At 41.5% G+C, this 27,654-nt stretch overlaps 1 protein-coding gene across 1 annotated transcript; it reads left to right on the top strand.

The window, feature by feature from the left end:
- The first annotated feature begins 20,005 nt into the window (after positions 1-20,005).
- On the top strand, positions 20,006-21,527 carry LOC109166460. The gene is made up of 3 exons (XM_019315414.1): positions 20,006-20,379; positions 20,421-21,017; positions 21,107-21,527. Exons 1-3 carry the CDS (start codon positions 20,006-20,008, stop codon positions 21,525-21,527), a joined length of 1,392 nt encoding a protein of 463 aa, XP_019170959.1.
- Positions 21,528-27,654: the final 6,127 nt, after the last annotated feature.

Raw genomic sequence — 27,654 nt, 5'->3', positions numbered from 1 at the left:
ACTTCAAAGCCATATTATACCTTGAGCTTTGAGGGGAGTTCCCTTGTTCCTTACACTTTCTAAAGGCTAGTAAGGGTATCCTTGACTTTTCACCAAGAGTTAGTATTGTAACCTAACCTAGAAAACTTCTTCATTTCATTCCTTACATTTCCTAGAAATTAGCTCTACCATCTCTCTAGAAAGGTGAGTAGCTTATTCTCCAAGCTAAGTTGAGACCCTTGTCAAGATTCCAAGATTTGCTACCAAGATTCAACCTTTCACCTATTTGGGCATCTAGGAGTGTAAGATCTAAGTCCATCTTGTGTTTATGGTTTCATCTTAGTTGTCTTTTTCTTAAAGGTAGGATCTTTATGATCTTTTGGTTTAATCTTGAAGTGGGTTTGGAAAGTAAGCCTTGTGGGGAGCTTGTTATGGTGTAAAGTGAAGTCTTTTGGTCTACAAGAGGTAACCCATGCTCTACAAAACCTATTTTGCTTACCTATATGTGATTTCTTGGATTTTACTTGTGCTTTGCTATGAAATGTGAGGGTTTATGCATTTGTCTTGTGATATTGCATATCTAGAGCTTGTGTTTAGGGTTCCTTTGTGCCATTGCTTGGCATTTTCCATGGTTCAAGTCATTTTGTTGTATTGGGTGAGATTTGGCATATTTTGGACTTGAATTTTTGTTTGGAGAAGAAAATCCGCGAAGGGATTTGTTGTGGTACAGGATTTTACCCGCGGGCGGAACGGCGGGCGGGGCACCACCCGCCGGCCTACCCGCGGGTACATGGCCTTGTGGGAAGGTGTTCCCGCGGGCGGAACCACGGGTGGGGCACTACCCGCGGGTCCACCCGCGGGTACATGGTTGGTGTTGTGATGGGATTTGTTCCCCGTGATTCGTTTGACTCGGTATTTGGTCTTTTAACTTCCCGTTGTTCTTTTGTGGAACTATTTTGAGTGTCTTCTTGATGTATCGTATGTCTATAACTATATGGTAGGTATCCATGTTGGACTTCGGTGTCTTGATTCGTGCTAAGTGTTCAACATTGTGTTTCGTTGGACCGTGAGGTGTCTTGTGTGTTCCTCGGAACTATCTTGAGTTTCCTCGTTGATAAGCATGCTAGTTTGTGGTCTAAATGCTAGCATGTGTGTGGTTTTTACCTTCCGTTTGGTTTATGATAACTTGCGTTATTCATCGTTGATGTTGTTGGGCTGTGACCCGTTCCTTGATTAAGTATGTTTCATACCTTCGTTGTGATCCGTTGTTTGACTCTTGTTGAGTTGTGGTGCGTGTGTGGCTTTACATGGATTGCACGATTAGTGGTATGGGACACTAGTCACCAAGGTATTGCAGTGGTCCTCGTGGTGGCCGTGACGTGATTATGGAGTTGTGGCCTTTGTGTAAGGTTCACGTTTTATGGGGGATAGCATGTGTTATCCGAGCATGTGTGCCATGTGTGTACGGTACCTTTTGTACTACGAATTGGTGGTCTCGTTGGTGGTCGTTGGTGGGGGACGACGGTCCCGGCTAATAAGGTTGGACTTGGTTGTACAGGGTAATGGAGGTAATGGTTGGAAGAAGATATAAGTTGGGGGTAGCCATAAGGTTGGAACAGGGCATAAGGATGGCATATCAACTCGTGATGGGTGATGTCATGAGGACTTGTGTAGCCGTTGTTGTGAGTTCTCTTTCTTGTGACGTGTGTAGTCACAAGGGCATGTGATGCCATCAGTCTTGTCTTTATCCTTTGTGTTGTGGTTATCCTTTGTGGTCTTGGGATGTGTTCCTGTGTTATCTTTGAGAGTGATGAGTCTTGAGTTGGTGTTTACTCTTGGTTTTACACTTATATATATGTATTTCGTTTCGAAAATGGTTTTACAATTTATACCTTACTTATGTATGTTATTTCACATGTATTGGTGGGTTACCAGCATTATTCGCTGACCTGGCGTCGTCCCATGTTTATCTTTGTGATCTTTCAGGTGATGTTTAGACGAGTGCGATGTCTAGTGCCTGGTAGTTTAGTGCCTTTCCCTTGTTTTTGGCCTGTGAGCCGATGTAGTGATAGACTTATGGATTTTGGGATAGTTGTGTACACAATGCAGATTTAACCGCCGTAACATTTATCATTGTTGGTAAACGTGGCGTAACAACCCTGTTTGGATTTGCTTTTATCCAGTTACCTTTTTATCTTCCGCTGTGCTAGTGTTTTGTTGTGTTGTCTGCATGTGTTAAGGCTGTTGTTTTAGCTTGTTTTAGAGGGCTGTTACATTTGTTATTAGAGCCTAGGTTTTGAGCCTAGGAAGAGTTAAGTCTAGACTTTCTAAGTGGTTAAGTGTGTTTTGAGACCTCAATGCGACCTTAAGAAGCTAAGTGTTAGGCTTAGGACTCTAGGTTGCGCGGTGAGCTGTGTGTTGCTTTCTGTTCTTTGCTTGTTTGCTATCTTTTCGTAATCGTGTTGTTGTTGTAGAAGTTTGCGATGCCTCCTCGTTCCCGAGCTCGCATCTCAGAGACCCCGACGAGCGAGCAGCTCGCTCAGAATCTCCATCAGCTGACGCAGACGATGCAGACGCTCAACAACCAAGCTGTGCCGCCTCCTCACCTGCTGGGCACCGCGATATGGGTCGCTTGGTGTCGGAACATAGGCCGCCAACCTTCGCGGGTGAGGAAGACCCGGTGGTTTTGGAAGAATGGATGAGGGTGTTCGACAAGATCTTCGCGGTTGTAGGTTGTCCCGATGAGAGAAGAGTAGAACTGGCAACGTTCTACTTTTGCCAAGAAGCTGATCTGTGGTGGGTCGACGAAGGTCCGACCTTCTTTGACTTCCCGTTGTTCTTTTGTGGAACTATTTGAGCATCTTCTTGATGTTTCGTATGTCTAGAACTATATGGTAGGAATCCGGATGAGAACCCTTCCTCCATGATTTGATTCTGTCGGTTGAGTTGTGCGAGTATGCGCTCATTGACCGAGCCCTCGTTTTGTCCCCTCCCGATCGTGGGTGTACCGACGGGTTAGGCTCGTCATCCTCCTCCTGTTCTTCATTTCCCTCCAAACCCCCACAATCTTGCATGGCTCGCTTGAGCTTTTTGTTGGAGATGTCCATTCGGTCGACCAATTCCCTTCGCTCCTCCTCGGGTTTTTGGCAAATTTCTTCGAGGGTGAGGTAATGTCCCCCTTCGGTGTAGTAGATGTCGTTGCTGCGGAGGTTCTGGGCATTAAAAACCATGCCATTTGCGGTCTTGACCTCGGTGTGGCTTAGGTCCACCCCCTTTTTCTCCATGATCCAACTTAGGATCATCCCATAGGGTAGGCTAAGTCGGTTGTTTGTCTTGCAAAACTCCATGTGTTTTAGCATGAGTGCCGGCAGGTTGAACTTGATTTTATGCTTCAGGAGATAGGCAAAGGTTCACTCTAAGCTTCCTACGTCCTTGCTCTTATTATTGGTGGGCAAGAGGCTATCGGTTACAATCATAACCAATATCTTTTGTTCCGCCGATAGCCACTTCCGGTTTGGTCGCGTGGCCGAGGTGAACCCGTCCTCTTTCCCGAGTACGTACCCGAGATAGTCCTTGTACCCCGTGTTTTGGGTATCGATCCACCCCTTTCGGTCGTAGTTTGACACACCCGTGGTGGTCAATTTCAAGAGCTTGGCCAAACGGCCTTCGAAAAGCACAATTTCCTTGCCGCGGACCTTGGTGGTGATTTCTAGTTTGTCACCCCGTTTGGTGGCTACAAGATGTTGATAGAATTCTTTCACCAATTCTGGGTACGTATCCCCTTTGATGGTGAGATATGTATCTAAAAGCCCTTGGTGTTTAAGTATATCAACCAATTCCGGAGAAAATTGGTCGGGTTCAAGGGCTTTACCTCCGATCACGGTGTAATCGGCGTTGCTCCATTCCAGGGTGCGGGTTCCGAGGGGTTTCTTCGGCATTTCGATGGTCGACGCTTTTCCGGCGGCTTTTTCCGGCGGTGGTTTTCGCTGCTTGCGAGGGCGGCGACGGTGGGGCGGAGTCCAGGCGACGGCTTGGTGAGGTGGGTGATGGTCTCCGATGGCGTGGGGCGTCGGTGGCAGCGGGTGGAGCTTGGGCAGGTGGCGGGCGGCGTTTTGGCGTTGTGGGCGATCTCCGGGCGAAGTGGTTGGGCGGTGGCGCGGCGGTGCAGGGCTGTCGGGATGTGGTCGGACGGCAGCGGCGTTCGGCTGGCGGTGGTGCGGGTGGCCGATGGGATTTCTACGGTGGGGGTGGTGAGTTGCGTGAGAGAGGGAAGGGAAGGAAGTGGGGAAGAAGAAGGAGAGGAAGAAGAAGAAGAAGAAGGGTTTTTGATTTGGGGATTTTGTGGGTTTTAGGGATTTGTGGGGTTTTAAGAAGAAAGTGTCCCCTTGAGGTTTCAAGAAACACTCATGGGCTAGTGGTTAAAGCCTTGGTCACTTAAGTGGGGGGTCCAAAGGTCCTTTCCTAGTGGTAACTTTAGTCTTTTTGATGGTATGGTCTTCGTCTTTTTCCTTCTTTTGTGTTCTAGTGGTGAGGGCTTGGCTAGTTTGTATAGTTTTAGTTTTACCCCTATAAGTAGGACCGAATTTCGAACTAATCTTTATTGTAGTTCTACTACGAAGGTGATTACAAGAAAATTGCCAACCTATCCTAGACAGAATTCGTCTTCTTGGTTTTCTCCCACGGGGTTTGCGTGGTCCTCGTCTTCTGGGGTTAGGTTTCCTTCCTCGAGATTGCTCTCGTTCTCGAGGTCGGCTTGAGTGCGGCTCATGACGAATATTTTTCCGGGAGCGCCGCAGTTTCCTCGATGAGCGGTGCCCCCATGTTGTCCCATAGCGGTAGTGCGAGGTCTTTGGGGTTGGGTGCAATGGAAGGCCTTGTGTCCTTCCTCTCCGCAGTTGAAGCATCGCAAGGGATTGCCCATGCAATCCTTGCCTCTATGGTTCTTGTTGCATTTCGGGCAAGGAAAGCTTCTGGTGCTAGCGTCGTTGTTCCCCAGAGGTGGCCTTTGGTTAGTCAGGTTACTTGGTCTTGTGTTGGTGTCGTTTCTTGCTCTCTTTACCGGTGGTGCCCCTCCTCCGGGGTTCCTCTTTCGTATTTGTTCCTGAACCCCGCGTTGGAGTAGTTGGATTCGGTAGAGATTAGCGGCACTGGAGTAAGCCTCGTTGAGAGTCCGTGGTCTGCTTACCACTAGTGCTTTTCGGGCTTCGAAGTTGAGGCCCGATACGAATCTCTCTATTTTGGTTACCTCGGTGGGGACTAGTTCTAGTGCGAAGCATGCTAGTTCAAGGAATCGTTTGTGGTATTCCATGATGGTAGTTGTCCCTTGTTTCAGATGGAGAAACTCTCCGTACATGGATGCTTTTACGTGTGTTGGATAGAATCGCTCTCGTAGTCGCGTTTTGAGGTGTTCCCAATTGAACCCCGGTTCTTGTTGGTAAGTGGGACCCTCGTGGATCCACCAAAGATCGGCCTCGTGTCCGAAGTATAACGAGGCTATCTCCACGCGGCGTTCTTCTGGGCATTCTACTAACCCGAGAATTTTGTCGAGGGTTCGGATCCATTCCTCCAGGATTACGGGATCCTCTTCTCCTGAGAACGTGGGTGGTCGATGGTTAGAGACTTGTCGGGCGAAGTCTGCGTTTGCGTTCGATGGAGGTGGTGGGGGCCTGTTGTTGCGGAGAGCCACGTCGCTTAGTGCTTGGGCGACTTGTGTTAGTTGTTGTAGTGTTTGGGCCTGTTGTTGTGCGGCGGGTTCTGGAGTCCTTGATTGTCTTCTGTTGGGTGCCATGCTGTCGTCTTCCTGGGTCAATGTTTATAAGAATATTAAATTGGGGCTTGGTGTCCTTCTTTGACGTGATAAGCGGGGGAAAGTTTTTTTCAGCTAAGGGATGAGAGGTTATGTGTAGGTTTCACAATCTCACCGCGCGTCCTAAGATTCTTGGATCCTATGTTCCTAAATATCTAGAGTTCAAGCTTAATGTCTTAAAGTCCGGTCTTAAGAGTCTTATCCTAGGGTCAACTTAGGCTCTGATACCAACTGTAACACCCCAGATTTTCAGGACATTTAAAACTTATAAAATAAAGGTGAAATCTCATTAATTCCCAAAAACGTAACATAAAAAGTACGGGGTGCTATGTCACACCTGAGCTAGAGAACTCAGGTGCACAGGCCAACTAACTAATATCCTTAATAAAGTAAATGCATAACATGGCACGCAGGCCGAAAGGGAAACTATTACTTCTACGCTCCAAGATCTAGCGCGCTCTAGTGACTTATTCTTCTGTGCTTGAAAGCCAAATATATCTGTTCAGCGAGAGATGCTGGTAACCCACTCCAACGCGTTGAAATACAATACATATATATACATACATATATATATATATATATATATATATATATATATATATATATATATATATATATATATATATATATATATATATATATATATATATACACATATATATACGAAAAGTCATTTCGAAGCATGAAGATATATCCTAAGAGACTCTAGCTTTCAAATTAGGGAACCGACTCGACAAATAGGGGTACACACAATCTACAGTCATAATCAAGCATACACAATTCTCACATAGGAAACAGCTATAGATAAGCACAACCAATAATCACAATTAAGCATTACTAGCAAGAGCCCTATGGTCACGTTTCCATAACAGTCACATCATCAATCCTTCCCATCTCATCATATAGCACACTTTGTTGGCGCCATAGGACCAATCGCATGGCCATACATGAGGGTCAGCGCATATAGCTCTGACACGGCCCCGCAGCGCCCTGCCCCATCTCACAGCACGGAGGGGTCGATCGCAACCGACCGATGAACCGCAGCTCTATATAATATTTATATACCTGACCGGTCTTTACCAGCCTGGTTAACAGTTGGGATGGTTCTTAACCCATTCAACTGCCCGTATAGTGGACCTTTGTCCTATATAATATTTATATACCTGACCGGTCTCTACCAGCCTGGTTAACAGTTGGGATGGTTCTCAACCCATTCAACTGCCCGTATAGTGGACCTTTGTCCTATATAATATTTATATACCTGACCGGTCTCTACCAGCCTGGTTAACAGTTGGGATGGTTCTCAACCCATTCAACTGCCCGTATAGTGGACCTCAGTCCTATATAATATTTATATACCTGACCGGTCTTTACCAGCCTGGTTAACAGCCGGTATGGTTCTCAGCCCATCCGACTGCCCGTATAGCCCGATTGATCTCAACCAAATCGGGGTAACATGCACACATAACACATAGCAAGCACATGCAACCCACATTAACACATTGGGAAGGGGGAAACATATAACGAAACCTATGCGTGGTCATCCACAACTAAGAATACTCCTAAGCGGTTCATACTTCTTATACCTAGGTCAACGGGATACCAATTCAACTAGTATGCAATATACAAGACTCATTCGACCTACGAACGGTACCCGAACATCAAACTAGACATAGGCACGATAGGAGGGGTCCGTTGGGACGCCACGGGGGTCGGGGGAACATCAAACGGGGAAGCCGGAATCCCGGGTTGGGATACTTTCCAGCGGGTAGCCGGTGGGTGAGGGTTCACCCGCCGGCGTTACTGTTCCGGGCAGCGGGTGCCCGGCGGGCAGCTGCCCGCCCGCCGGCTGCCCGCTGCCGGAGCTGCCCTTTTTGGCCGCGGGTAGGTGGCGGGTCCCCTACCCCCACCTACCCCCCACTGACTCTTTTTCATCAATAACGCCCCGGAAACCTTTGTGGAACCCGAAGGCATGCTTAGACACTTTCAACGCAATTGACAACAACACGTAGACAATTAACGGATCGAAATCAAGAAACATACGGCACATATCCTAACATGCTTTTCTAAATATAAACAAAACCCAATCATGCGAATTCCCGCCTAATACACCAAGAATAATACCACACAAATCTCACGGTATAACCTAGGGTTCTTAATTACTTTTTAAATCAACAAGAACACGATTCATCTTTTAATATCAAGATTCGGTAGGAAATAATACATAAGCATCAAGAACATCATATAATCATCAAGAACATCACATAATCATCAAGAACATCAAGGATACCTTTTAATCGTCAAGAACTATTCAAGAACATCAAGATCACCCATGGAATCATAATACCAATTATAACGAATCATCAATCTCACAAGAACATGGGGGAAATCCTAAGAGGGGAAACATAGCTATGAAAATAGGTTTTATTGAGACATGGGTTACCTCTTAGCCTTAATTAATTCCTTGGCTATGAAGGGTCTTTCTTTAGGCTTTCTTGCTTTCTTGATTTCTTCTAAGGGAATTCTTGGAACCCTTTGGGTGGCGAGAGATTATTGTGGTGGGGATTCTAGGTGCCTTCTAGGTTCCCTATTTATATATCTAAGGGTCTTATTTAGGATCTAATCCTTTTAGGACTAGGGGTTGGGTTTAGAGATGAGGGCCCACGGACTGTGGTGGGCCTTTTTCCCTAATTAATTATTGTAATTTATTCTTTCTCTTGGGCCATTGGTTACATAATTAATTGGTTTTAGGGGTCGTAACACGGGTGGAGGAGGCTGATTTGCTGGCAGAAATGTTGCTAGAAGAGGAGGATTAGAATATTGGTTCGGTGGTGGTGAGGCTGGCAGTCCAGGAGGATCAAGCAGCGCAAATACCACTAACCGTTCTTTTCGTGACATTGTTTGTGCAGGTGGAAATATTGAGCAAATCAATTGGTATAACCGTGCAGCTCTCTATTTGGAATCCACACCAAGAGATGGTAGAGTTGAAATGACAAAGTTGGTGACTTTGAATGATCTACCAAAGGGAATGAAGAAGAGTGGTCCAAGTGATCAAAATTTGTGGTTTTCGAATGAGAACTTCAGGAGAATCCAAAGCTATGCTAGAGCTTTGATGATCATGGTTCTAAAGGACTATATCAAGGTCAATGATGTCGAGCTACAAAATGGAAGAAGTCTAGAAGAGTGCATCATATGGTATGAAGAAAGTATACTGCCTGGAAGCAACATCATTGAAGAATTCAACTATTATTCAGTTGGGCAGGTATGCAACAATTATGCCATTAGTGACAATTTTATTGATGTTCAAAATCATATAAATCATGTGCTTGAAGAGAGGAGAAACAAAGTCATTAGATGATTTGTATGATTGTCACATTTGTTTTTGTATGGTCCACGAGAACATGAACCCATGAACAATTTGGAATGATTCGAATTATCTGTTTATGATGCTACTAAGTTTTCCTTGTTATTTATTGTTATTTTATTTGTCTTGAAAGGTAACATTTTTAGCTTAGATTGTATCAAATCGCATAAATTGGAAAAATGCAAAATTCATTATTATTAAAATCCAAAAATGCGAATAGGAATTTTAATTGCTAAAAATACCTTTCCTAGAGTCAAAATCAAATGTTAAACTCGTCTTGGCTATGTCAAAGTTAATAAAATCTTTTGAAAAATAATTGTTTTTAAAAGACAAGCCAAATGGCTGAGTATAGGTTTTGGCATCATCAAAAAGGGGGAAAATTGATAGGAATATTTTTGTAAGTTTTGATGAGCCAAATGTACTTTAGATCCCCTTGGTTTTTAGGTCTTTTAGTACAAGCATCATAAATCAGAATATCGAATCAAAAGGAATCTACCATAGGAAGAACAAAATTAATTTGAGAAATTAATTTTGGTCCTACAAGTATTCATCCGAGAAAGAAGCATAAAGGAATGGCATTGCAAAGAATGATTGGATGAGCTTAATGGTGAAATGGTAGAAGTCCTTAATCAAAACAATCACACCCGAGATCAATTCCCCCTAAGGACTTATTTTTACAAGTCAAATTTTCGGACAAGCACAATGTTCTTAAAAAGAGCACAATGTTCTTAAAAAGGAGCACAATGCTGCTAAGGAGCACAATGTCTGAAAAGGAGCACAATGTAATTTCAAATATCAAATTATCCCACTCCAACGGATATATTTGATTGCCTATAAAAAAAGCCATGAAGACTTGAAGAAAAAAGCAGAGGTGCAATACACACGGATAAACAAAGTGCAAAATTCGAAAAGTGCAAGTGTTCAAATATTTTTAGAGACTTAGTCTGAATATTCTCAAATCTAGTTGGAGAGAGATACAATTACCTTTGTATTTGTAATTGTAGATAGAGTATAGCTGTGTGCAAAATACTCTAGTGAGTGTAGCTGTGTGCAAAACACTCGTAGTTGCTAAGTGTAGCTGTGTGCAAGACACTTAGTTGGCGTTGAGTATAGCTGTGTGCGAAATACTCGGAGTTGAGTGTAGCTGTGTGCGAGACACTCGGAGTTGGGTGTAGCTGTGTGTAAAACATCCGAAAGAAGTGCTTGTGTAGCACTTATTCACTATTGTAACTGTGTGTGGAAAATAGTGAATTTCTCCTAGACGCGAAAGGAGTAAAGTGGACTAGGAAGATTACGCCACTTCCGAACCACTATAAATTGCCTCTCTCATTTACATACTGCACTTACATAATTTACTCTATCTATCTATCTTATCCGACTAACCCGTTTACTATTCACAGTTAATCTTAACCTTTCGGGTTTAGTGTGTTTTCACGTATGCATGTGACTCAAACTTCTCAAGCTTAAATATTGAATTATTCTAAGCAAGTTTGACGTGTTGCATGTAACTTTCGTTACACGGTCAACGTGATACGATATTTATTTACAATCTTGAATATTATTATTATATATTGAGTGCACCATCTCCTTTATATATTCAAGATATCTCTATCACTTTACATATCATCTGTACTCATCTTACATGCGCATTTGAATTATTGATTGGGCATAACTCTTTACATACTACCTATTCCGCTATGCAGTTTAAACTTACTCTATTTACTTGTTACTTAGAGTTGAAGTTACCAAAGAGTTATTTATTTTGAAAAAGCTTGAAAGTCTATTCACCCCCCCCCCCCCCTCTAGACTTTCACCACCCTATCGGGACCAACACAGCGTTTGAAGAAGGGTTTGGGGAGAAGATGTTTGTGATCTCAGTTTATGTAGAGAGTCCGGTTTAGATCTTAGCGTTAGAACGCGTCGGAATCAGGGTAAGGCACCTTCAGTTCGTCAAAAGTGCAGTGATCGAAGCGTCAAGTCGAAGAAGTCGCCTGAAGTCGAGAATCCTTAACCCTCTTTAAGCCGTTTTTCTCTCCTCTTCTTGCCAAGCCAAATGTCTTTTTCCGAGAAATCCTTCGTATCTCTTCGAATCTCGTTCTTGTTTCCTTCTTAATTTGATTCTGTACAAGGTGACAACCTCATTTTCCTAAGTTGTAACCTTGAAAATCTTGATTTCCTTCCTAATCAACGCTATCCTTGAGTCTAAATCTAGTATCCTTCCGTTAGGAAATCGTTTCAATCATGTCCAACCTCGTTCTTGACCCTTCACTTCAAACAATTCTGTGCAAGGTGGCAACCTTATTTCCTAAGTTGCAACTTTGATGACTTTGATCCTAATCCTATTTGACGTTGTCTTCAAGTTTGGAACCTAAACTCTCATCCTCTTTTCTTACCAATCATCGTGTCCTTGAGTTTAAAATCTAAACCCTTCAACCTTTCAAACCTTTCGAACCGAATCTTTCCAAAACCTAGTGTATATATATGTATATATATTCCTGTAAAATATTTTTCTCTTTATAGTATCGTATTTTTGTGACACTCTTATCCCCAAAATGATTTTCTAGTTTCGGGGACGAAGCTTCTTTTAAGGGGGTGAGGATGTGACACCCCGTATTTTTCTAAAATAAATTATAGTCCCAATAGTAAATATTTTTCTTAAAAATATTTATATATCTATTTATTTTAAAACGGGCTCGGGTCTATCTAGTATTGTGAACAAGTGTTTTTATACCCAAACATCCTGAGCCCAAATTGGTTTTAAAATCCTAGGGAGCCTATTATTTATTTTTGAACCCAAAGGTATTCCTTATAGCCTTGAACCCAACTAGTCAAGCCCATGTGTTTGTATAAATATATGTATTATAATTATTTGGTGAGCCCAAGATGTTTAGCCTAGACTCCATACTTGGTCTAACCCAACCCATTATGAACCCTATTCCCTATAGTGAGCATGTATGTATTGTATCTTTCTCTTTCTACCCTCTTGGAACCAAAAGCTAGCAGCCAACATTTCCGCCTCCTCCGTTCTCCCTCGGTGAAGCCTCAACCGGCAACCACTCTTGCGTTACCATCATCTTTCCCTCCCCTTCACCCCCTCTCGTTTCTTCTTCGCGACGAACCAGCAAGCAACGCGCACCACCATCTTTCATCTCCTTTCCCTTTCAGCGTGTATGGCTGGAAACCATCGAGCATGAGAAGCAGCAACGTGAGTTCCAGCTAGCATTTTCGGCGAGCTGTGCGACGGCGGGGTTGATGATGGGTGGTCGGTGCACTCTGTTTCTGGCGCAGGTCAGGAATGCTTCGGGTGATCTCCGGTGTGGGCAGTGCATCATCGATGGTTGAGTTCACCAGATATCTCGCTGACGAGTGATAGCAGGGCTAGGAGATATCGATGTCGGAGCTTGGTTGTGGGATGGCGTTCGGCGAAGGAAATCGGTGGTTTCCTCCGGGCGGCGATGGGGGTGGGGACCTCCCCTGTTCCGATGAGGCAGCAAACAGCGGGCAGAGCCGCGGGCGGTGAAGCACCTGTTGTTCCACCCGAGGCATGGCAGTGAAGAATCGAAGAAGAAGAAGATGGCAGTTGGTGAGCCTTTGTTATAGTTCTTGTTGTTGCTTAGTGTTTAAATAGATTTTATGTTGATTAAATCACCAAGTGGTTTGTTAGCTTAGTGGTTTAGTGTGTGGTTATTAGGATGAAAAGCTAGGGTTTGAATCTTAGCTATGCTTAATTAGTTAAGTTGTTAAGTTTTAATTATAAGTTCTACCCTAGAAGTTAGTTATTAGTTTTCTTATTAGTGTTGTGATTAAATTAATAATATGATGCTTAGCTTAGATGGTTGAGCTTGTGGGTAATTTTAAAAAGAACTAGAGTTCAAATCCCTTTGGTAGTTTTTAATTGGTTTTATTTAGTACTCTTGTTAATTAGTGGAGATCCGGTTTAATCCACCGGTTCCCGGTCCCGGTACCTTCACTTTGTGAGTTGAGCCTAAGTTGGCGTTGTTATTAGATGTTAAGCGAATGAGGAAACACATGCTTTACAAAATCTATTTTACTTATGTTAGTGTTTTAATTGCTCAAAAACCCCCTAACTTATAATTGGCAATATTATTATGGAAAACTAAGACAGGATTAGCTTAGTGTCGGTTTTGCTTTACAGAGGTCTGATCAATCAGATACAACAACAGAGGGACTAACACTGAATAACTGAATTAGGAAGTTGTTTCCTTAAAGTATATACGCAGTTTAAAGAAGACAAATTTGGAAAGATGATCAGCGTATCTATTTTGGAAAGGTATGGACCGAATCCTTATGATTACATTCTTCAAATATTGTCCTACCATCTACAATCAAAGATATCCATGGAGAGTGTTCGTACTATGGAACTATAAGTACTCTTATTCGACAAGGATTAGGGTTACGCTTTCAAGAGAGAAGAAACACTCCTTATCAGTTTTATGAGATCAGATCTTTGATAACCTTGCCTCTTCTCAATACAACATATTCATGGTGATTAAGATGAAGATCTTGAGAAGAATCATTGTTACTTAAATGAAAGGACACTACGATCACACTGTTGTGGGAACAACCGTGAAGAGCGTCATTGAAGTGGACTGCATCAGAGTTGGCTCTCCAACTGAAGGGATTTCATTGGACTTCTTTATGCATGGCTCTCCATCTTCAACAATCCACTAAACCTGTGTAGACTGGGTACGTACCTTGTGTGGGGCACTTGGGTGAGATTATTGTTTCTCTACCTTTGTACATTGGATTATGATTTATTGGATTGGACGCCTATGTGATCGTCCCCCAGACGTAGATACACACTATATCGAACTGGGTAAACATCTTGTGTTTTGCTTTGTTCTGTTATCGCTTTCTATAAACATCTAAATGATTTGCATTACTGACTGACGTCATCGTTGAATCAGTCAGTCCTTCTCTTCAGTAAGTTGATCCAGTTAATTTGATTAAAAAAGAGAAAATGCAAAATTACATGTGGTATCAGAGCTTTTAAGTCTACATAGTGACTTGATCCGTACGGGATTTTTGTTTTGCATTGTTCTCTTTCTTTTGGAAGTGCCTTTGTGTGTTTGTTGGCTGGTTGTCTTTGTTCAGGATGGATGCAAGTATGAAACCACCAGAACTAGATGGTCACAACTACTCTTTCTGGAAGGCTCGGATGGAGATCTATCTCCAAGCACAAGGTACCAGGGTTTATCGTACTGTCCTATCTGGGTGGAGTCGTCCAACTGTTCAGAATGCTGATGGAACCACTGGGGATAAGCCCATGGAGACTTGGACAGACGATGAAATGAATGCCTTGGATCTAAACAATAAAGCGTTGAATTCTATTGTAGGATTCCTGCATGAATCTGTCTTTACCCTAGTCACAGGGTTAAAAGAAGCTAAACGGGTATGCGAAATTCTTGAGACCAGATTTGAAGGAACTAGTGATGTCAAGTCGTCAAAGCTACAAATGGTGCTGTCAGAATTTGAAGCTCTTAGAATGAACGAAGAAGAAACTATTTCAGTCTTTCACAGTCGGGTTCAGAATCTGATGAATAGAGCCTCTATTCTTGGTGAACCATTCACTGATGACAGAGTAGTCAAAAAGATCCTTCGATCTTTACCTAAACGCTTCCGGATGAAAGTAACTGCTATTCAGGAACACACAGGCTGGGAAAAGAAGACTGTAGGAGAACTTATGGGAAGTTTACATACATATGAACTTGAAGTGCTTGCTGATGATGATCTTGTTGTCAACAAAAAGGGAAAGTCAGTGGCTTTTGTGGCTGAAGCTGATCGAGAATCTGACACAGACGACATAGATGATGAAACCTTGGCCCTTTTAACCAAGAATTTTAAGAAAATCTTGAAAGGATTCAACAAAAAAGGTCAAGGTCAGTCTATCAGGACACAATACAAAGGCAATAACTCCGCGTATCAGAAAGCAAAAACCTCACCTTTTCCACAGAACAATCAATCCCAGACTGGCCGAACAAGACAATACAGAAACAGTTCCACAGATATAGGGAGGTCTCTCAACCGGTCAGTTCAGTGTAGAGAGTGTGAAGGTTTTGGACACATACAGGCTGAATGTGCAACTTATCTCAAGAGGAAGAAGGCTATGTCAGTAGCTACGCTAAGTGATGATGAGGAGGAAGCATCTAATGACCCGTCAGATGATAATGTGGGAAACTTTGTAACCTTCTTTACAGCTACAGAGAATCAGTCAGACGAAAATGAATCCGATGGAGAATCCTATATATCAACAGAAGATTTTGAAAAGAGGCATATACAACTTGAAATGGAATTTGCTAAACTTGTTGCAAGCTGGGAACAAATAGTGAAAGTCAATAAAAGTCTGAATGACGAACTAAAGCAAAGGGATGATCTTCTGAAGAAACTAAATACAGATCTTGTCATAAAAGAAGATCTTATCACACAGATAAGATCCCTAGAAGGAAAATTGATAAAGGAATTGGAAGGTATGAAGAAAAATATCCAGATGATGGACACCACATCAACATTAGACAAAATTCTGGACTCTGGTAGAAATCCAAATGATAAAAAGGGTCTGGGATTTGAACGAGGTGAATCTTCGAATAGTGCTCCTATGTTTGTAAAAGAGGGTATGTCAACAGCAATAGCAGTTCACAGTTTTGAACGAGGACAGTCATCCCGGTCAGTTCAGAAAAATGAAAAGAGAAAGGCATATGATCGAACTGCAGATACTGACTCCAGCAGAGTAGCTCCTCAATCTCAGTATTCAAGGTTCAAAAATAAGTTTGTCAAAGTTAGACAATACACTCCCATTTGCCACTACTGTCAAACAAAAGGTCACACTCGACCTGAGTGTTATTTCTTCTACAGAGATCAAAGAAAGGAAAAATATCAGAACAAGACTATTACACCATTCACTAGACAGGTTTGGGTTAGAAAGTCAGAAGTTATATGCTACCCCAGTATAGTTCTGACTGCATCTACGACTAAAGCTAGATGGTATTTCGACAGTGGCTGTTCCAGGCATATGACTGGAAATGTAAAGTGTCTTTTGGCTATTCAACCCAGCAGTGGATCTGTTACATATGGCGACGGGAAAAAAGGAAAAATAGTTGGAAAAGGTACCCTGAATGTACCAGGTTTACCTCACTTAGAAGAGGTTTTGTTAGTCAGTGGTTTGAAAGCAAATCTGATTAGCATCAGTCAGTTGTGTGATCAAAACTGGAATGTGTGCTTCAATCGTAACTGCTGCAGAGTCAGTGACAAAGCAGATCAACTAGTCATGGAAGGAACACGATCTTCAGACAACTGTTATGTTTTGGCAAACAAAAATGCCTGTCACCTATCAAAATCTGATGAATCAAAACTCTGGCACAGACGACTGGGTGACATAAACTTCAGAGATATGGATAAATTGATCAAACTAGAAGCTGTGAAAGGAGTACCTAAGATCAGAATAGAACTGGAGAGAGTTTGTGGTGCATGTGCCATTGGGAAACAAATAAGAGCTCCTCATAAAGCCGTAAGAGTTATCACTACTGAGAAATGTCTAGAGCTTGTTCACATAGACCTCATGGGGCCAACACAGACTGAAAGCATTGGGGGAAAGAAATACATATTTGTGTGTGTAGATGATTTCTCTTGATACAGCTGGGTGTACTTTCTTAGAGAAAAATCTGAAGCCTTCAATGCCTTTAAAACCTTGTGCATAAGGGTTCAAAAGGAAAAGAACGAGCCTATAATAAAAATTCAGAGACTGAGAAGTGATCATGGAAAAGAATTTGAAAATTCTCTATACTCAGATTTCTGCTCCGAGCATGGTATATCACATGAGTTCTCAGCACCTAGAACAGCTCAACAGAATGGTGTGGTGGAAAGAAAGAATCGAACTTTGCAGGAAATGGCTAGAGTTATGTTACATGTTTCTCATCTACCACAGCGCTACTGGACTGAAGCAATTCACACAACTTGTCACACAGTGAATAGAGTCTATCTTAGACCAGGAACGACCAAAACACCATATGAGATCTGGAAGGGAAAGAAGCCAAACCTGAAGTACTTTCATGTGTTTGGGACTAAGTGTTATGTGCTGATTGATAGGGAACAAAGAGGAAAGTTTGAACCTAAGAGCGATGAGAGCATCTTTATTGGGTACTCTCCAAACAGTCGTGCCTATAGAGTCTACAACAAGAGAACTCAATCTGTAATGGAATCAGTAAATGTGGTTATAGATGACAATCCAGATGAATCAGTGGAAACAACAGTGACTGATTTAGAGACTGAGCTCCCTCCCAGTGAACAGAATACTGCCGATGACAACAGTCAGCCCAAAACACAAGAATCATCAGATGAAGATCAAGAAAGTTCTGAACAGGATACCACCCCTATAAATGATACGGGTAAAGACAAACCCACCAGAACTCAGAAAAATCACCCATCGGATAACATCATTGGTGATCCAACAGACGGGATGAAGACCAGAAGCAGAGTAAGAAATAATCTGATAGAAATATCCGGATATGCTTGCTATACCTCAAAGATAGAACCAAGAAATGTAAAAGAAGCTTTACAGGATGATCTGTGGATCAAGGCGATGCAAGAGGAGCTACATCAATTTGACCGAAATCATGTTTGGGATTTAGTACCAAGACCTGATCGTGTGAACATAATTGGAACAAAGTGGATCTTCAAAAATAAAACTGATGAAGCTGGGAATATTGCAAGGAACAAAGCATGGTTAGTGGCACAAGGATACACTCAGATAGAAGGAATTGACTATGATGAAACGTTTGCTCCTGTGGCGAGACTAGAGTCAATCATAATCCTTCTGGCAGTCGCATGCATTCTGGGATTCACACTGTTTCAGATGGATGTTAAGACAGCGTTCTTGAATGGATATCTGCATTAAGATATTTATGTGGCACAACCTAAAGGCTTTGAAGATCCAGATTATCCATCCCATGTCTACAAGCTTAGAAAAGCTCTCTATGGTCTTAAACAACCCCCACGAGCATGGTATGAATGACTGACACAGTATCTGCTACAACACGGGTATAAACGAAGAAGTGTCGACAAAACGCTTTTCGTAAAAGCCACTGGAGGTCATGTCACCATTGCTCAGATCTATGTGGATGACATTGTGTTTGGATCTACCTTACAGAAATACACTGATGAGTTAGTAAAAGTCATGAAGGAAGAATTCGAGATGTCCATGGTTGGTCAACTGACATATTTCCTAGGGCTACAAGTTAAGCAAAGTCTTGAAGGATACTTTATCTCACAAGAAAAGTATGCTAAGAATTTAGTCAAGAAGTTTGATCTGGAATCATGCAAACCATCCAGGACACCTATCTCCACCTCCACAAAAGTATCTAAAGATGACACAGGTGTATCAGTGGATAACACAGTCTACCGAAGCCTGATAGGAAGTCTGCTGTACTTGACAACCAGTCGACCAGACATAATGTTCAGTGTTGGAATATGTGCACGGTATCAATTTGATCCAAAATAATCACACCTGATAGCTGCTAAGCGTATTCTGAAATATATAAAAGGAATAATTCAATATGGGTCGTGGTACTCCAAAGACATTGAACTAAGTCTGGTTGCTTATTGTGATGCTGACTGGGCAGGAAATATTGATGACCGAAAGAGTACTTCTGGAGGATGTTTCTTTGTTGGTAAAAACTTGGTATCGTGGCTGAGTAAGAAACAAAATTCAATTTCCTTAAGTACTGCAGAGGCAGAATACACCGCTGCTGGTGGATGTTGCACTCAGTTGGTATGGATGAAACATATGCTTTTAGATTATGGTCTGACTCAAGGAATTATGACACTCTACTGTGACAATGTCAGTGCTATCAATATCTCAAAGAATCCAGTTCAACACTTCAGAACGAAGCATATTGATATAAGACATCACTACATCAGAGACTTGGTAGAATCAAAGGAAATTGAGTTAGAGTATATTCAAATAGATAAGCAATTGGCTGATATTCTGACTAAGCCCCTAGATGCAAATCGATTTGAGATTCTCAGATCTGCTCTGGGAATCTGCAGCATTGATTAATAAGGCAGTAAGTAATACAGAAGGAGAGTATATGGAATTAAGTTTCCCGGTCAATAACCAGCTTTGACTTCCTTTTAAAACTCTCTTCTGTTTTGTTAAGAGAATATGTTAACCTATTTTTCCATAAAGTAATTCACCTTTTTCAAATTTCAAATCCTCTCTGCATCCGTTTCCTGCTTAAAAAGAAGGCATACCGTTGCGTCAATCACATCGGCTCTGCATGTAATCTGACGTGCTGCATTTATTAGCGTACTTCACCCTTGGGTCTATATTTGAGTATCGGGTCAGGCTTGGGAGAACGAAGAAGTTCAAAAATTATCTCTGCCCACCGATTGATTTCTCTCTGTTTTTCTACCTACGGTTTCTTTCTCAGCCTTCCTACTTTACATATCAATGGCGGATGTTATTCGTAACATTATCATCAAGCTTGGGAGAAAGGTTCATTCACAAGAGACAGCCACCAAGCATGTCAAAACCCTGCTCCAGTTAGATATGAAGAAGAAGTTGAAGCTTGATCCCCTTCTTCGTGACGAGATTATGGTCACAGTGATGTCGGATTATCCAGAGTTCTATGCCGACTGGTCTGAAGATGACACCAGTGAGCTCCTGTTGCTGGCCTCCGAAGCTAGTAATGAGATTTCTCCAGCATTTATCCCAGAGCCCTTAGATGGAAATCGAGCCGGAGCGTTTCTCCAATATTTTGCACAAAGGGCTCTTGAATCAGAATAGAGCAATTGCACAACCCCTATACCTACAGGCTGCTGAGAATGAAGCCAGACACCGAATGGAGATTCTTTGTAACAGGTCAAATTCTTCTGATTCTCCTATTGAAATTTCTCCTGATAAGCCTGATGATTTTGTAACTGCTGATATTCCGTCTGCTGTGCCTACTGTGTCTGATAATGTAAATGAGTTATTATCTGTGAAATCCTCTGTTTCTGATGATCCCCCTTGCATCCCCTTTATAAAGCCTGAGCCTTTGAAGGAAGTTGTTGATGTTGTATCTGATACGAAAGGTAAGCCCTCTAAGGAGACCAACAATCTAAGTTTGGTTGTTTACTCGTCTGATCATGTTGCTCTGCCTCCTTCTGCGATCGCTGATGTCCCACATGAAATCTGTCCCTCTGATAATCCTTCTGGTTTGCCTGTTGAAGTTGAGTCTTTTAAACACTCAAGCACCCATGCATCTGAAAGAATAGACGGATTCCAGTCTACACCTCCTCATCTTTGGCTGAAAGTCTTGAACATGTCCGGCATTTTGCTGGTTTACCTGCTGCCTCCATTCCAGAACCATACCGTGTGATTCATCCTTCTGAGTCCTCGAGTGAAGATGAAAAGATCCTAGCAGAAGTCTATGGCACACAAGCTCATGCACCTAAGCCCCCAACTGTTGAGGCTACTGCTCATCCTGACTCCACCACCTTCAAAATTAGAGAAGTCACAAATCTTCTTGGAAGTTCTTCTGCCCATGTTCCTGATTCCAGTCACTCTGTGTCTCCTGTTCATTCTCATTCCAAGGAGACGAGAAGATCAAAACAAAAGAATGTTCCTGTGAAGGTTGTTGTTGAGACGGGTGATGACAATGCTGTTGTAGATCAGCCTGAGAAGAGAAGAAAGTCTAGTGAATCTGTCGAACCTGAAGCTAATCCTCCAATTCAACAAGTGTTCAAGACACTACGGTCGTCTGTTAAGCAAAAAGGTCATGCTGCTGCTCCACCAGCTGTTGTTCCCACACCCTCTACCCGAAAAGGAAAACCATCTATACTCGTTCCAGAGGTCGGAGTATCACTCCTGAGGTTCAACCTGTTGAAAGTTCTGACACATCTATTTACAAGCCTCAGTTTGTTACATCCACTGCTCAAGGTAAATGTTCCACCATGGTCAGGAGAGATCTCATTGTCCAACGGTCTATTGATGAAAACCAAATGAATTCAGTTTGCGACATCCTGCCACTGCTGAGTGAAGTGGGCTTGCTGAAGACAGTCTCTTCTATCTGTCTATATTCGAAGCTCCTCACGTATGAATTCTACTGTAATCTCAATGAAGACATAGACAATCTGACTGGGCCACGGCCAATGCAAATCTTCATTCGAGGTAAATGGTACGTCCTTGGTCCTGACATGATTAATGAATACTATGGCTTGTCAGCGGTGCACGAAGAAGCAATCACTGACTGGGATTCAGTGGCCAAGACCCTAACCGGTGGACAGACTGATACATGGCCTTCTGGTGACAAGGATTATCTACCCAGCTCTCAGCTCACCTCAAAATATGTCATATTACATCGTCTTGCGCTTCACAACTAGCTTCCATCAGCTCATTTCCATACCATGGGCAAGCAATTGGCAAGTCTCTTGTTTCGAATTGGAACAAAAATGGCGTTTGATTTGGGGGCCTGGATTTATAATCATATTTTCACCTTGATCCATCCACGTGAACAGAAGGTAAGGCTACCCTTCCCTAATCTAATCTTTGGAATACTAACAACATAGGATCTTGAGCCAATTCCAAGTGAGGTGATAAGTCCGACTCTGCTCTATACGGTTGACCGTCGTCTGTTGACTGGAGATCATATTTGTGATGTTACACCGGTGATTGCTCCCTCCAATTTTGAAGCTGATACAGTGGTTAATGATTCGCCGCATGCAAGGGATCTCCAACTCTCTATTCAGTTGAAGGCAAGGGTCTCTGAGCTTGAGACTGTTCACGGCATAATTGCGAGGCAACTGGCAGGGGCTCGTACTGAATTGGCCACTGTTCTTCTTCGTTTAAGCTTGTCGGAATCTGCTACTACTGAACCTGCGAAGTCTGATAGTGAGACTGCCTCCAATGCTTGACCATGCTTTGTCTATCATTGGCAAAAAGGGGGAGTATGAACTCAGGGGGAGTTTTTTATGTGTTTTTGTATACCTTCTGGCCCTGGCTGGGCGTTGATTGTGATGGCACTACTTCTTTTGGTTGAAGAATGTTTATGACTGTTTTTTAGATCCAGCATGACTTGTATGCTGTACTTTATTTCCGCTTTGCTTTGTAATCAGATATTTGGTTTGGTTTTTATGCTAGCCTATCTTAGTTCTTTCAGTTTTGTGTCTTTATACGTAGTCGAGTTGTTTTGCCAAATAATAGCCAAAGGGGGAGTTTGTTAGTGTTTTAATTGCTCAAAAAACTCCAACTTATAATTGGCAATATTATTATGGCAAACTAAGATAGGATTAGCTTAGTTTCGGTTTTGTTTTACAGAGGTCTGATCAATCAGATACAACAACAGAGGGACTGACACTGAAGAACTGAATTGGGAAGCTATTTCCTTAAAGTATGTACGCGATTTAAAGAAGATAGATTTGGAAAGAAGATCAGCGTATCTGTTTTGGAAAGGTATGGACCGAATCTTTATGATTACATTCTTCAAATATTGTCCTACCATCTACAATCAAAGATATCTATGGAGAGTGTTCGTACTATGGAACTATAAGTACTCTTATTCGACAAGGATTAGGGTTACGCTTTCAAGAGAGAAGAAACACTCCTTATCAATTTTATGAGATCAGATCTTTGATAACCTTGCCTCTTCTCAATACAACATGTTCATGGTGATTAAGATTAAGAACTTGAGAAGAATCACTGTTCTTTAAATGAAAGGACACTACGATCACACTGTTGTGGGAATAACCGTGAAGAGCGTCATTGAAGTGGAATGCATCAGAGTTGGCCCTCCAAGTGAAGGGATTTCATTGGACTTCTGTATGCATGCCTCTCCATCTTCAACAATCCACTAAACCTGTGTAGACTGGGTACGTACCTTGTGTGGGGCACTTGGGTGAGATTATTGTTTCTCTACCTTTGTACATTGGATTATGATTTAGTGGATTGGACGCCTATGTGATCATCCCCCAGACGTAGATACACATTGTATCAAACTGGGTAAACATCTTGTGTTTTGCTTTGTTCTGTTATCGCTTTCTATAAACATCTAAATGATTTGCATTACTGACTAACGTCTTCGTTGAATCAGTCGGTACTTCTCATCAGTAAGTTGATCCAGTTAATTTGATTAAAAAAGAGAAAATGTAAAATTACAATTTACCTATGTGATGATTTCTTGGATTCTACATGTGATTTTGCTATGAAATGTGAGTGTTGATGCATTGTCTTGTGAAAATGCATATCTAGAGCTTGTTATTAGGGTTCTTGTATGCCATTTCTTGGTTATTCCTTTGATTCAAGTCATTTTGTTATATTTGGTGAGATTTTGCATGTTTTGGACTTGAATTTGAGCTTGGTGTTGAAAATCCCCAAAGGATAATTTGTACAGGGTTCGGCACCCGCGGGCGGAACGGCGGGTAGGGGTCCACCCGCCGCCCCACCCGCGGGGTACGTTGATGGTGGGAAGTGGTTCCCGCGGGTACAGTATGGTGGTTGTGTGGGGATTTGTTCCCCGTGATTCTTTTGACTCGGTAATTGATGTTTGGACTTCCCGATGTTCTTTTGTTGGGCCTTTGAGTGTCTTCTTGATGTTTCGTATGTCTAGAACTATATGGTAGGATTCCTTGTAGGTTTTTGGTGTCTTGAATCGTGTTAAGTGTTCAACCTTGTGATTCGTTGAACCAATGATGAGTCTTATGTGTTCTTCGGAACTATGTTTAGTTTACTCGTTTGATAAGCATGCTAGTTCGGTGTTTAAATGCTAGCGTGTGTTGTTTGTCCTTTCCTATTGTGGATAACTTGTGTTGATCATCGTTGTTGTCGGATTATGATCATTTCCTTGTTGAGTATGGTTTCATACCTTCGTTGTGATCCGTTGATTAATTCCTATGATGGTGTTGTGTGTGTGGCTGTACCTGGATTGCACGATTAATGGAATGGGACATTAGTCACCAAAGTACGGCAGTGGTCCTCGTGGTGGCCATGACGTGATTATGGAGTTTGTGGCCTGTGTGTAAGGTTCACGTATTTCTTGGGAGGCATGTGTTGCCAAAGTGTATGATCGGTACCCTCGTGTACTATGAAATCGGTGGTATTGTTGGAGATTGTCGGAGTGGGGACGACGGTCCTAGGAGGAATAAGGTTGGACTTGGAGTACCGGGGTCCTGGAGGTAAAGGTTGGAACTAGACATAAGGTTGGGGGTAGCCATAAGGTTGGAACCGGGCATAAGGAAGGATTCTTGATTCGTGATGTGTGATGTCACAAAGGCATGTGTTGCCGATGTGTGTTTCTCTATTCTTGATGAGTGATGTCACGAAGGCATGTGTGCCAATATGTGTCTTTATTCTCTTGTGTTGAGCATGTCGGGTGATATTCTACTGAGTTATGGTAGAATACACCTTGAACCTTACTTGTGTTGTCGTTGTTTCATCTTGTCGTGTCTTGGCATGTGTTTCCCTTAATCTCGTTGTGAGTGATATAGAATCTTGTGGTTGACTTCTATCTTTGGCTTTGAACTTATATATACAGTATTCCGTTTCAAAAATGATTTTGTATATAATATCTATATATAATATTAACATGTATTGGTGGGTTACCAGCATCATTCGCTGACCGGGCGTCGTCCCATTTATTTATGTGTTTTTCAGGTCCCGAGTAGTAGCGAGCGCGATCTAGTGATGGATAGTGTAGTTCCCTCAGACTTTGTTAGCTTTGTTATGGGCTTGTGTGCCTCTTATGATGAACAATAGATTGTTGTTGGTTTGACCTTGTCTCTTGTTAGACTTTTAGATTGTTGATGTTGATGATGTTCTTGCCTGTGCGTTCAACTTAAGTGTGGACGTGGCATAACACTCTTCGTTTTCCAGTTTTATATAGTTAGAATTCCGCTGTGTTTTGCTTATATTGTGGTTAGATTATCTTGCATAATTAAGTTTAGAATGGCCTGGAAATCGGGGGTGTTACATCTGCTACTTTCCAAAAGTCAAAATTGACTCACATCATGCTAGTTTGCCTGAAGCAAACAAATTGTGAATATTTTTTCTACACAGTAATCACTGCTTGAAAATTTTGACCGGCGCAGTTTGAAAATTAAATTCGTGCAAAATACTTCTTGAAATCCTTTTGGCATGGAATTTTTTCTAGAGAACCTAGACTCGTGTTATTTGATGTCTGTAAAAAGATTTTGTTAAAAATATGCTTTGGTTATTCCAGAAAAATTTGTAAAGTTTTGGCAGTGTGCTGCCAATTATTTTTCTGTCTGGAGCAATGTTGGGAACAATACTTTTAGACCTTGGATTGGCATGAAAATTTTCGTGTACATTCTAGACTTGATGAACTACATATCTGTAAAATTTTGTGCCAAAATGTGTTACCATTTTTCCCCAAAAAATCTGAAATCCAGGTCACAATTCTAAAAAATTTTGTCGTTTTCAACTTGTATATCTTGCTATTTTGTGATGTTTTCATGCTTGTATGAAACTATGAGATAAAATGAGAGCTTCTTGGAAAATTAATATTTTTGACTCCCCGGAATAGGAATGAATGGGCCCGGTAGCAAACATGTGCTCCTTATTCTTCGGCGAATAGTACTTCTCTCATTTTTCTAATTTATGAATTAGAATATCTCTTGTCATGTCATGCCTTGTGTGTACCAAATATGATACTCTTTATTTAATGGATGTGCATGACTAAATTGAATTTTTTGTGTCCAAGACATAAGGGACAAATATATCACATATTGCATGTGCTTCTCTTTAATTGACAACATTTAGCATATAATCTCTTGATTATGTTCATATAAGAGATTTTGTTATTTCACTTGTTGGCAATTTATGATTTGCTATAGACCATAGCTATTGAAATTCATCACACAACTTACAAGTGAGACAATAGCATGAATTCTCAATATGGTTAGGTTGCACCTGTCGTTGCTAAACCTTTGCTTGCATGTGATAACAATTAAAGACTATGACTTGTTTGCAGTGCTAGTTTCTGCTATAGAAACTCTTTGACATGAGATTTTGGGTACATGATATTTATAGCCCTCAATTTTCTATATTTATTTGCCTAGAAGGTAGATTAAGGACTTTAATTCTATGAGTCACCCTTTAGGATGAACCTTGACGATAAATTCTTGACCAAAAATGGTCCACCTATCCCATCAATCCCTAAAGGATTGCTATGACATTACTGTGAGTCAAGTTCTTTTTACCCAAGTCTAACTCAATGCATATCACAAATCAATCCCTCAAGGATTGCTATACCCCCTTTTTTCACCTAGTACGTGGTTTCAGAAGTAACATTTCCCTATCTGCGTTATTTTTAGTGCGCATTCTATTTTTATATCACCACCACAACGTACCTCTAAAAGGGTTATCAAAGAAACCTCCGTCTATTGATTAAATACCGAAAGCTCATGATAGGGGATCAATAAATATAATTGGGTACGTTGTTTGTATTCCTAATGAAGATTGTTTCTCGACATTAGGGAGAGATAATATACTAGTTTTTAATGGAATGCCAAGAAATTTCATAAAATGAAAAGATCTTCATTATCTAAATCCACGTACTAGTTAGTCTGAACTAGAAGTTCAAAAGATAATCTATTTGAGATATTAGCAAATAATCTGTCAAATACATCTATTGATCATACCGATCATAAAAGAGTGACTAGGTCCCATGTACCTTCCCCAACATGGACCAAATATACCTACTGATACTCCTTGACGCCAGAAGTGTAGGAGATCTATCAATGAAAAAGATATGAACCATAATACTAGATCTAGTAAAGAAACATTGTCACTCTTGAAATAAGCTTGAACAATTATGTCCTGCAGACATTCGTCCAGACGACAAAAAACCCTAGTAAAATTTATAGGTGCACCAAACAAACGTAATACTAGGGAAGCGGAATGACCAGATCTAAATATCTTTGGGAAATGTCTAGAATCTGGTTATTTTAGAAAATTGCCATTAACTTTTACAAATATGGGAGACATTTATAAAAATGTTATAGTTGTCGACAACACAATTGCCATTACAAATTGCCCGTTATATGATAATCTGGATCCAGAGTTAGGCACCAGAAGTGTCATGACTATTTAACATATAAAGGAGCAATTAAAGCATAGCTCAACTCGCTAAAATGAATAAATTCTCTTTATAACAATACACCGTTGAGCGTTAACCCTAAAGGTTACAAATGGGTGTGTGCATGAAAGAGAAGTAAGAATAACGAGGTGATAAGATATGAAGTGAGTTTGTAGCCTATGGGTTCACGCTGAGACCCTAAATTGATTTTAATCAAATATACTCTCCCACGGTAAATGGCATTAAGTTCCGCTACATAATACAATTGACAGAATAATAAATTTAGATATGCAGTTAAATTTATTTTGAGAAATCCTGGATGGATTCATAATTCTCGAAATGAGGATTTTTTTTAGTATTATTATGTGCCATTATTTACTCTTTAAAGAGTTGCAAATGGGGTTATTATCCTCATATAG

Source organism: Ipomoea nil, unplaced genomic scaffold (genome assembly GCF_001879475.1).
Source record: "Ipomoea nil cultivar Tokyo-kokei standard unplaced genomic scaffold, Asagao_1.1 scaffold3100, whole genome shotgun sequence".
Lineage (NCBI taxonomy): Eukaryota > Viridiplantae > Streptophyta > Magnoliopsida > Solanales > Convolvulaceae > Ipomoea > Ipomoea nil.
This window is presented reverse-complemented; position numbering and strand designations above follow the sequence as displayed.